This window comes from Thunnus thynnus, chromosome 7 (genome assembly GCF_963924715.1).
Source record: "Thunnus thynnus chromosome 7, fThuThy2.1, whole genome shotgun sequence".
In the NCBI taxonomy this organism is placed as follows: Eukaryota; Metazoa; Chordata; class Actinopteri; order Scombriformes; family Scombridae; genus Thunnus; species Thunnus thynnus.
This window is the reverse complement of record NC_089523.1, coordinates 34,620,831-34,633,175: the sequence shown is the minus strand read 5'-3', so window position 1 is coordinate 34,633,175 and position 12,345 is coordinate 34,620,831. Positions and strand designations below refer to the sequence as shown.

The 12,345-nt window shown below is 40.6% G+C and overlaps 1 protein-coding gene and 1 long non-coding RNA gene across 2 annotated transcripts in view; both read left to right on the top strand.

Moving 5' to 3' along the window:
• lrch3 (leucine-rich repeats and calponin homology (CH) domain containing 3) overlaps positions 1-12,345 on the top strand; it is a 38,567-nt gene that overhangs the window by 19,222 nt on the left and 7,000 nt on the right. Inside the window, 8 exon segments of the mRNA XM_067595681.1 lie at positions 271-315; positions 1,431-1,484; positions 6,265-6,336; positions 6,760-6,790; positions 6,879-6,992; positions 7,103-7,197; positions 8,684-8,821; positions 8,934-9,011. Of these exon segments, the coding sequence (XP_067451782.1) occupies positions 271-315; positions 1,431-1,484; positions 6,265-6,336; positions 6,760-6,790; positions 6,879-6,992; positions 7,103-7,197; positions 8,684-8,821; positions 8,934-9,011 (627 nt within the window).
• Positions 322-1,344, top strand: LOC137186623 (uncharacterized). Its single transcript, XR_010929055.1, has 2 exons — positions 322-1,204; positions 1,235-1,344. It is a non-coding gene; the product is annotated as an uncharacterized lncRNA (long non-coding RNA).

Here is a 12,345-nt window from a genome sequence, read left to right as displayed (position 1 = left end):
TTATCATATGTATCGTTATCATGATATGTGTCGTTATCATGACATGTATCGTTATCATGATATGTATCGTTATCATATGTATCGTTATCATATGTATCGTTATCATGATATGTGTCGTTATCATGACATGTATCATTATCATGATATGTATCGTTATCATGATATGTATCGTTATCATGATATGTATCGTTATCATGATATGAGAGTTTGGTCATATCGCCCCGCCCTAACGTGACATCACTAACTTTAAATACTGTTGTTGTTTTTCAGCATAAAGCAGCTCAGAGTCCAACCAAGACCAGTCCAGACAGTGAGGTGAGACTCTGTGTGTGTGTGTGTGTGTGTGTGTGTGTATTACTGTGTGTGTGTGTGTGTGTGTGTGTGTGTGTGTGTATTACTGTGTGTGTGTGTGTGTGTGTGTCGTCGCAGGTTAAATACGTTTTCTCTCCTCCTTCACGTCCACATCTCACCTGTTAGAAAGGGTTAAACTGGCAGCAGTGATGTTTACAACATGAACATCAGCTGTTTATCTTTAATAATCAGGCCACAAACATTTAAAGCTGCTGATATTTCCTTCATGTTTGGATCCAAACCAACAAACATACTAAGCACTGTCCTATTCCTACAGAGTTACGCTACCGATATTTAGCGATATTTTTAGCATTAAAAAAATATCTTTTGGTCCGTTGATATTATTGCAGGAGAAACGCTGATTCAGTAAACGTTGAGTAAACGTTGAGTAAACGTTGAGTAAACGTTGAGTACAGTTAGACCCAGCAGGCTCCATCAGGTTGGGCAGCAGACTACAGCCCTAATGAATTCATTAAGTTTAATTAATTTTTCCTTCTGAAAAAGGTTGTTTGGGGAAACTACAGTCGACTGTTTTCATACATCAGACATAAAGTAAGATCAGAGAACAACGGAGGAGTCCTGGTTAGTAGATCAGTTCATTGTTGGATCCAAACATGAAGACAAACATGTTAAATCAGCAGATTGATGCTGTAATAAATGATTTATGACACATTTTACTGTCAGTGAGAATATGATCTACTAGTGTGATGTAACAAGCTGCTCAGTGACTGAAACGTCTCTGCTGCGTGTTCTGATGATAAAAACACGACAAACTGCAGCTTTATAGTGAAAATCCTGCTCACAGATTCACCAGGTTGTTCACACGTTGATCTCATCCTTTAAACTCATTATTGTACAAACAATTCATCAACTCTCCTTAAAGTGACTGAAGGATTGGAATCAGTCATTTGATGAGTTTTGGTCTTTCAGGTCCAAAAAAATGTGGTTTTACACAACAATCTGTGTGTTTTAGCCCCGCCCCCTCTCCGTTTAGACCACGCCCCCTCCATCACCATACCTGTTCACCTTCACATCTAGTCTGTGTGTGTGTGTGTGTGTGTGTGTGTATTTGTGTGTAGAACGTCTACCCCTCCAGACGCTCCACCCACACAGATGACTCCGCCCTCTTTATGGTAAGAGTTTGGCCACGCCCCCCCCCCAAAAATCTACTAACTGGGCCTTTAAACAAAAGTTTCTTCATCCGTCGACAAACTGACAGGAAGCGTTCAGATTTCTGAAACATCACCAGAGACGTCAAACACGCGTTTCCTGTGGATTTTCACAATTAAAGCGAGTAGAAAACAGTTTTATAGTCGCGTCTTACTTTAAGAAATACAAACATGTTTATTATTGAACAAAAAGGCCAAATGTTCAGATGTTAAACTGCTAAATGTTGCTGCAGTTGGTCACGGCAGACATGTTAGAAATCTGAACTGTTCAAACCGAATCCAACCGATAGATTGATCGATCGATCAGCTGATCAATCCGACGTCATGACCTCAAACTGCACGTCGAACCGCAACAGATCTGCAGATACTCAGCGACCAGCTAAGGTTTAACATGATGTTTAATCCATAGAGTCTGGTGGTTTGATGTGGTCTACACCAGTCCGACCAGTCTAACCAGTCCAGTAGAGACAACAGTCAGTAGAGACCTGGTTCATTATGGACGCAGCTGCAGCTGTCGATACAGTAAACAAATCATTGTTTTGGTATTTATATGACAGTAAACTGAATATTTTGGGGTTTTGGATAAAACTTGAACTCTTTATTATAACGAGAACTTTTCACTGTTCTCTGACGTTTTATAAACAAAACAATGAAATAAGAAAATAATCAGCAGATTAATCGATAATGAAACTAATAAAGTTTCAGTTCTAATCTGCAGTCTGTCGATATTCGATCAATAATGAAGAATCCGATCATTTCTGGTGATTTTACACAAATCTGACAGATGTTTGCTTCTCTGATCTCGTCTGATGGATTTTATTATTAATCAGCATGTGACACGTTTCCTCTTTAACTTCACCTGCAGACAGCATGAGCACACCTGTCATCATAACCCCGCCCCCTCCGCCATCATAACCCCGCCCCCTCCGTCCTCCATCTTGCTCCTTTTTTTTTTTTTTTTACTGATGACGTCGTTCACGTCTGATGTTTGTTTGTTTGTTGACTTTAAGGTTGTGAATCAAACATCAGATATTAACGTGATTGAGACGTTTTGTAAATCTGGAAACTACAACTTCAGTGTTTTTAGGTTTTAGGACAAAACAAACGATCTGGAACCTCAAACTAGCTGGAATCATTATTAATGGACAGACAGGTGACGCAGCGTCTCATCAGTTTAACATCAAGTCAAAGAATCGTTTGATATTTTTTAAATTAGAGCCACTGATGACAACAGAAATACTCAGAATATTAAAGTCTGTAGTTCTTATAACTGTTGATTGAAGAAGTATTCTGATGATTAACTTATTGATCTTAATGAAGTATTCTGATGATTAACTTATTGATCTTTATGAAGTATTCTGATGATTAACTTATTGATCTTAATGAAGTATTCTGATGATTAACTTATTGATCTTAATGAAGTTAACTCTTCAGAGGCTGAAACATATTTATCTTGTGTGGTTTGTTTACAAGATGCGTATCAAGTTATTATCTTGACAAGATAACAGGAGACCAGATAGTGATAAATAGATAATTAATAAAGATCTTTGTTTTACACACAAGATCATTTGTGCGCACGTTCGTACAAGTTGTCATCTTGACAAGACACAAGATAATAACTGAGGCAGGATCCATCGTTGTGTTGTCAGTTATCTCGTTCACACAAGATCCATATTAATATTAATACATGATAATATCCTGTTTTTGATTATTAACAAGAAATGAGAAAAAAAACTGTGTGATAGATACAGATGTGGCTGTTGTGTCGTACATACAAGATACTGATGCTGTGAACAAGATAACATGATAATAACATGATAATAACATGATAATAACATGATAATAACATGATAACATGATAATAACATGATAACATGATAATAACATGATAACATGATAATAACATGATAATAACATGATAATAACATAACAAGATAACATGATAATAACATAACAAGATAACATGATAACATGATAATAACATGATAATAACAAGATAATAACATGATAATAACATGATAACATGATAATAACAAGATAACATGATAATAACAAGATAACATGATAATAACATGATAATAACATGATAACATGATAATAACAAGATAACATGATAATAACATGATAATAACATGATAACATGATAATAACATGATAATAACATGATAATAACATGATAACATGATAATAACAAGATAATAACATAAGATAACAAGATAACATGATAATAACATGATAACATGATAATAACAAGATAATAACATAAGATAACAAGATAACATGATAATAACATGATAACATGATAATAACAAGATAATAACATGATAATAACATGATAACATGATAATAACAAGATAACATGATAATAACAAGATAACATGATAATAACATGATGATAACATGATAACATGATAATAACATGATAATAACATAAGATAACATGATAATAACATGATAATAACATGATAATAACAAGATAACATGATAATAACATGATAATAACATAATAACATAACAAGATAACATGATAATAACAAGATAACATGATATTAACATGATAATAACAGATAATAAAAGATAATAACAAGATAATAAGATAACATGATGATAACAAGATAATAATAAGATAACAATAAGATAATAAGATTATGATAATAACATGATAACATGATAATAACATGATAATAACAAGATAATAAGATAATAATAAGATAACTGGTGCAGACACATAGTTAATGTGAGATTCATCGTCTTGTATCTTGATATTAGTTCACATGAGAAATGGAAACTGAATGAATGAAGTGAAATCAAAGGTTTGATATTTTAGGAATATGAAATGTTTAAATATTAATGGTCTCTTTTAAAGCTATTGATAATAGAAGAATGTAAGTTTACTGCACCTGTATTTATTATTAACTGTCTTCTTTCTCCTTCATCTTCATCCTCCTTCTTTGTTTCTTCCTGAACTTTGATTCTGTTTTCTTTTATTGTTTCATTTGTTCTTAATTGTTTTTGTTTTCCTCTTTTCTTCACTTCCTCTTCAGTTTGTTCCTCTTCTTTCTTTCTGTTTCTTGTCTTTACCTGTGTGTGTGTGTGTGTGTGTGTGTGTGTGTGTGTGTGTGTGTGTGTGTGTGTGTGTGTCTCTGTGTTTTCTGTGTGTCAGTGTGTGCTGGTGTTTGAAATCGACACCAACACAAACACGATAAAGAGACGACCTGGTTCACACAGACAGGTGACACATATGAGCTGCGGTTTGTGTCCTAAACATGTCGAACTAAAAGTTTAAAGGCTGTGAAACATAAAAACAACAAAGACGACACCTGCAGAAAGAGTGTGTGAGCACCGACTGGATGACTTCATCATATAAAACTCATTGATCGTTATGTTATAGATACACATTATTGCTTTAATGCATTAACGTTCATAACTAAAACTACATTATAATCAGCTGACAACAGTCTACTAATACTATACTAATATAATATGTAGTACTGTTCTGACACATATAAATACATTGGTTGTTTATGGGAGTTGTATTTAAAATGTAATAACTGTTATAATAAGTATAACAGCTATCAAAAAGAAAAGTCACAGCAGCCACAATGTGACCTTTGAATTGTCTCCGTAGCATTAAAACTGTAGATATCAGAACAACTGGTATATCAAACTGGTTCATAACTGGCACATACGAGTCACTCAGAGGAACTATTTCTCCTTTTCTCCTATAAGGTTTAAAATAATTTAACTAACTTAGTTTTGTTGTATCAAATTGTTGCAGAAAAAGGTACCAGAGCAAAAAACTCTCTCTTGTAAATAAAAAGGGAGTCAGAGGTCCAAGCAGCAAAGTGTTCTTTAATGCCGGCAAAAAAGGGGAGCAAGTAGCACTTTTACAACGAACCAAATCGCTCCAAAGGTTTTTTCTTTGGGGCATTGTTTTTATGTCCTTGGGTCGGCTTAGGTCACACCTTATCATCCACCCTCCCTAATTTTTGACCAATTATTATCTTTTATCTCCGTCACTCGTTGTTGGTCAAAACTCTTCAAAACAGGTTTTGAGGTGTTTGAGGATATGTACTGGCATATTCAATTCTACCTGATTATATCCAATTTTTTATATAAGTATTGAGAATCATTTTACACCATTATTGCCAAGTTGTCTTCTGGCCTCTTATTTTTTTATAAGTTATTCTAGTCATTTTACACCCTTATTTCTTGATCACCTCCAGAGAGTATTTTTTTAGAAGGTGAAGACTTTAGCAGACCCAAGCAAAGTGACATGTAATACAAACACACTCAAATTTCTCCAGTGTATGATTATGATTCTTCTACCGTGCCTCTATACGTACAGTGTGATTAAATATGGTTCATGAGATTATAACTACACCAATACAAATTGTATCACACTAGTCCTTATTGCTTATAAACTTATAAAATCAATCTGCATAGCTTAATATTGCCTTTAAGCACACCAATGACATTTAATGAAAATACACCACAGTTTAACAAAGTTAATATTCTGTTCACTGTATCGGTGACGTCATCTCATTGTTTCTGTATCTGACTTGAAGAACATGACGTGTGATCGAGTTTAGTTTGAAGCCGTTGATCCGTTTTACTTCCGTTTCTTCTCTGAGTTCTGTTTTAATTTTTTCTTTTAATTTTTGTTTTCATTTCTGCCGTTTTCTGTTTTTTTGTCTTTTCCCTTTTCTGCCTCGTCGTCTTCTTCTCTTTGTGTGTCTGTCAGTCTCTGGCCGGAGTGTCTGTAGACGGCTGTCGCTCTCTCTCCTCTGATAGCGCCGCCTCCTGTCTGCTGCAGGTACTGCATCCTGCATGCTGCTGCTGCTGCTGCTGCTTCCTGTCTGTCTGCATGTTTAAATGTGTCCTGCTCTACTGGAAACAAACCTACAAACTGGTTTATAACTTAACTTAGTCTGAGTGAAGTTTAGAAGCATAACTCTGGTCTTATTTTATATTTTCTTTCTTTAAATCATTTGCAGAACCTCATTTGAAATTTGTTGATGATAATAAAAATAAAGAATATCATCAGAGTTACACTGTAAGCTTCAGATTCAATTCTGGACTTTTTGGTCAGAATTGAAAATGTTGAATGTTTAAGTCCCGGATTTCAGCCCATGTCTGGTTTCATCCGAGGAGTGTGTATCAGTCATGTGTGTGCAGGTGTGTGCAGGTGTGTGCAGGTGTGTGCAGGTGTGTAATGTCCTGTGTTGTGTCTCTGCAGGGAGAGGACAGAGCCGCTCTGTCTCCTACAGGTAAGACTAAACTAAAATATGACTGATGTTTTGTCGTTTGTTAGATTCACAGATTCATTTTGACTCCGCCTCCTGTTTTTTCCTCCAGCCAATCAGTCACCTTCTTACCCCAGCTCCGGGGGCGTGGCCTCCTGTCGGACAGCCAGCGTGAGACCAGAGAGCTTCCTGTATCGCCTCGGCCAGAAGGAAGAGAAGAGGAGAGGTGAGACGCGGTCCAGATGCGGCCAATCAGAGGAGGTTTTGGCTTTGTCAACTTTACCTGTCAGCTGACTGGCCAATCGGATCTGAGTGTGTTCCCTCTCTGACCTGCAGGTGACGCTGCTGCTGCTCCTCAGAAACAGGAGGAAGCTCCTGCTGCTCCAGTTCTGGTCGGAGAAGACGCAGAGCTGGTGGAGCAACTCAGAAAGGTTCGTACCTCTCACACCTGTAACTCCTCTCACACCTATCTCACCTCTCACACCTCTCACCTGTTCACCTCTCACACCTGTAACTCCTCTCACACCTATCTCACCTGTCTCACCTCTCACACCTATCTCACCTCTCACACCTGTCTCACCTCTCACACCTATCTCACCTCTCACACCTATCTCACCTGTCTCACCTCTCATACCTCTCACACCTATCTCACCTATCTCACCTCTCACACCTCTCACCTGTCTCACCTCTCACACCTATCTCACCTGTCTCACCTCTCACACCTCTCACCTGTCTCACCTCTCACACCTATCTCACCTGTCTCACCTCTCACACCTATCTCACCTGTCTCACCTCTCACACCTATCTCACCTATCTCACCTCTCACACCTATCTCACCTATCTCACCTCTCACACCTGTAACACCTCTCACACCTCACCTCTCACACCTCACCTCTCACACCTGCCACACCTATCTCACCTGTCTCACCTCTCACAACTGTCTCACCTCTCACACCTCACCTCTCACACCTGTAACACCTCTCACACCTGCCACACCTCTCACACCTGCCACACCTCTCACACCTGTAACACCTCTCACACCTGCCACACCTCTCACACCTGTAACACCTCTCACACCTGCCACACCTCTCACACCTGTAACACCTCTCACACCTGTAACACCTCTCACACCTGCCACACCTCTCACACCTGTAACACCTCTCACACCTGTAACACCTCTCACACCTGTCTCACCTCTCACACCTGACTCACCTGCAGGCTGCAGAGTCTGTAGCTACAGCAGATGTGAGGTCAGATATGTAAGGCTGATCATTAAACACAACGATCTTTGTATCTGCAGGTCTTCAAAAATCTTAAAAAGCATCAAATTCTTCAAAAAAATCCTTTTGAAGGTTTTAAAAAGTCTTGAATTTAATTAAGTGAGCTCTGCAGAAACCCGTCATCTCTCTAGGCGACTATCTTGTGGCTCAAAATGCCCAGAAAATAGTAAATAAACAGTCATATTTACAGTTGTTTAAATGAAAAAAACAACAAACAAAGGTTCTCTGACATCGGTTCTGTGTTGGAGCATTAATGTCAGTATCTCTGCCTGGTTGTTGTTGTTCTGGCTTTGCTGCGGTGATGTACAGGTCTACTGCAGGACCTCGGGACCAGGTTCAGTTATTCTTCAACAGTGTCAAACTTTGATCATCAGCGTCTGACTTTGGTTCAAACTGAACAAATGTCCACAGAACAACACTTCCTGTGGCCAGTTAACCATTAAAGTCATACACTGTTCTACAGCTGGGACGCTTTTACTGTGAAAACCAGACACAGGATGTGCAGTGTGAGGTTTGATCTGTGGTGGATAAAAACTGATCAGCAGGTCAGATTGACGTGAGTGAAGTTCACCAGCTGAGGACTGATGACATCACAGCAGGTTTGATGGACTTCATGTTAACTTCTGTCTCTGTCCAGAACATCGAGGCTCGTCTGAAGGTGTCGTTGCCTAGCGACCTGGGAGCAGCGCTGACAGACGGGGTGGTGCTGTGTCACCTGGCCAATCACGTGCGACCACGGTCCGTCCCCAGCATCCACGTCCCCTCCCCCGCGGTGGTGAGTGCAGCCAATAGGAGCTCTGACCGTACAGAACATTTTAACCAATGAGAACGCTGCTGCTGCATGATGTCATCGTAAACACCACCTGTCCTCCGTCTGTGTCCTGCAGCCTAAACTCACCATGGCCAAATGTCGAAGAAACGTGGAGAACTTCCTGGAGGCGTGTCGCAGGATCGGCGTCCCACAGGTAACACACACACACACTCACTCACACACACACACACACACTCACACACACACACACACACTCACACACACACACACACTCACACACACACACACACACTCACACACACACACACACATACTGCGTAGTGAGGCTGTGTGTCTTATCTAACTCATAAACTATCGTCCAGACTGATATCACAGTTTACTGCAGGTGTTCGTGTGTGTTTGTCGGCTCGTCAGTAACAATAAAATGTCTGAACAGGAATCTCAAACCAGAGACGCTGACGGTTTTATTTTTACACTTAAAATTCTGCTCAGTTTTTATCACAGTCACAATATTAATGAAACACAAATCTAATGGATGTGTTGTATCAAGATTGTTGTTTATGTAAAAAAAAAAAAAAAAAACTGCCGCCGGCCAATTTATCAGGTTTTTTCAGACTCTGAACTATGATCAGTGTCAGCCTCAGACTCCAGTATGGGTTGGGTTAAACTAACTGGACGGATGCTGTTTGAACCAGTGTTTATAACCTGCTGGCTGAACTGTGAGGCTGAAGGAGGGAAACACAAGGAGCGGACAGCGAGGTCACAGCCGCTAAACACTGCGTTCTGCTGACACACCCTCGTCAAAACTCAGGTTTTTGTGTCGGTTTTCAACCATTGAAAAGTTTTTCTACAAACATCAGAGACTCAGTGATATTAAAGCTTAATGTTTAAATGTTAACGGTCTGTGACATCACTGTCCGCTCCGCGTCGTTTCTTCCTCTGATGAAACTATACGAAGCTGCTTCTCTTCAACTAACAACTTTCTTTCTTCTCTTTCATCTTCCTTTCATTAATCCTTTTTTATTCTGTCCATCTCATTCCTTTGTCTTCTCGCTTTTATTCCTCACCATGTCATCAATAACCCCCCCCCCCCCCTTACACACACACACACACACACACACACACAGGACAGTCTGTGTTCAGTGGGGGAGGTCCTGGACGGGAGAGGGGGCGGGGTTTATATGACGATGGGCGTGTTGCTCGCCATGGCTCCGCCCCTGACCGGCCCCTCCCCTCAGGTCCAGCTGGCGGGCTTCGCTCTCTTCTACCTGTCCGTCATGTCTGTGCTCTGTGCCATCTACGTCCACCTGGCGCCGCACGTCTGAACCCGAACATGAGCGTAAAATGTCTGCTGAGTCCAGCCTGACGTCACACACAGATGAGACAGATGTTTCATCAACAGAACAACATTAATCAATAATGACTGAAATAAGATTCATAACACAACCTTTAAAGGAATAGTTCAACATTTTGTGGTTATCCAGCTCAACATACAGACTGGAGGAAACAGCTAGTCTGGTTCTGGATATCATTCATCTGGTATCTGATGGTCCAGATGGCAGGTAGCCCAGACATTCTTCTCCCGAGCCACAAACTCCAGCTCTTCCTGGAGCATCCCGAGGTATTCCCAGGCTAGATGGGAGATATATACCTCCAAACCTCCACAGCGAGGCGTCCAGGAGTCCTGATCAGATGTCTGAACCACTTCAACTGACTGTTTAATGTGAAGGCTCCTCAGCCTGCTCATGACGGGAGGGGAGGGTTGGGACGTAGATTGATAAAAGTAAAATTTCAGACTTAGTCCACGTCCTCCAGCTCCACCTGGAGGATCTGAAGGTCTTCCCAGGCCAGATGGAATATATGATCCCTCCATCATCTTCTCCATCTGCCTTGGGGGTTTCCCTTAATTGGACTTGCTGGGAAAACCTTCCACAGGGAGGAGCCCAGGAGGAATCCTGATCAGATGTCTGAACCACCTCAACTGAGTCCCTCTGATGTGAACAAGAAGGGTTTATTTCTGAGATTCCTTCCAGAAGTCTGAACTCCAAAACCTGCAAGTGAAACTCCTTTTGGTCACTTGTATCCTTGATATCGTTCTTAAAGTATCTCCAGAAGCTCATGATGTAGATAATCCCTCCAGATTAGATACATATACATATATATACACCTGAACTGACTCTTTTTGATGTGAACCAACAGTGTTTGTGTCTGAGTTCCTCACAGATGTCTGAACTCCTCCTGTCTCTAAGGGTAAACCCAGACACCCTGAGAGGGAAACTCCTTTTGGCTGCTTGTATCTACGATCTCATTCGTTCAGACACTACAGAAAGCTCATGATGGTAGGTAGGTGAGGGTTGTAGTGTGGTGTTGTCAGACCTGATGGGATTTGTACTGTCTGGTCCTGGAGTTTCCTGGAAAATCTCCTGAGGTGGTCATGGAATCATTTCTACGGCTTGTATCTGTCTCGTTCTTTAGGCTTGAACGTAGAGGTCCGATTTAGTTCCCGTCTTACCACAACACCTGCATCACTACAGATGCTGCATCCATCTGCCTGTTGATCTCCTGTTATTCTCTGTCAACAACAACACAAGGTACTTGAACTCTTTCACTTGAGCACTGACTCACTCCAAACCTGAGAGGAACAATCCCAGTTTTCCAGCAGAGCACCACGGACTCAGAGTTGGAGGTGCTGAACTTCATCCCCACCGCTTCACACCACATCTTCTGCAGACGTAGATGTCTGGTTTTACAGTTAAAAATTACACCTACCTTATCAAAACAGACATGTTGCATCTCCTGCTTAATGCATACACAGATGGTATGTGAAACAGTTTGTGGTTTTAGGGTTGTAACTACCTTAGTTTCAGACCTGTGGATCACTGCCCTCAGTCCTGATTTGCTCAGTGGATTCGTCACTGATGGATGTTTCCCCGGTTAGACAAACACCACAGCCAATCAGAGCTTTGTAGGCGGGATCATCTTCTTGTGCCAAAGCCAGAAAAATGTTGACAAGCTTGGATGAGATGGACACAGCCGGGATCAGACTACAGGATATAGTTTTCAGAGTGAAATGGATCCAGACTTCATGACTTCCAGCTGGGTTGAACAACAGCAATCCGGCACAAAAACCAAAACACGAATGAAAAGGCTTTTACTGCTGGTTGCAGTTTTCACTTTTTCAGAATAGCCATCCAGAACAAAATGATTCTGGTAGACGCACCGCTTTCTGACGTCTTCGTCTAGTGCGTTGGATCCATGTCGAGAACATGTCGCCTTAGTTTCAGCCGTCCTGCAGCCGTCGTCCAGCAGAACCAGACTCAACTTCTGCTGCAACACGACCCGCCGTCGTCTGGCAAAGCGCTGCGATGGCCAATCACATACACACAAGCGCACATTCCTGGTGGACTACTTTGTAACACAACAAAAAATAAAACAGTTGCTGCTGTGATAACTTTCGAGAGTTGTAAAATCCTGTCTGTGAGTGTTATGAACCTCTGATCAGTCTTAGATGCATTAATCTGTAGCTT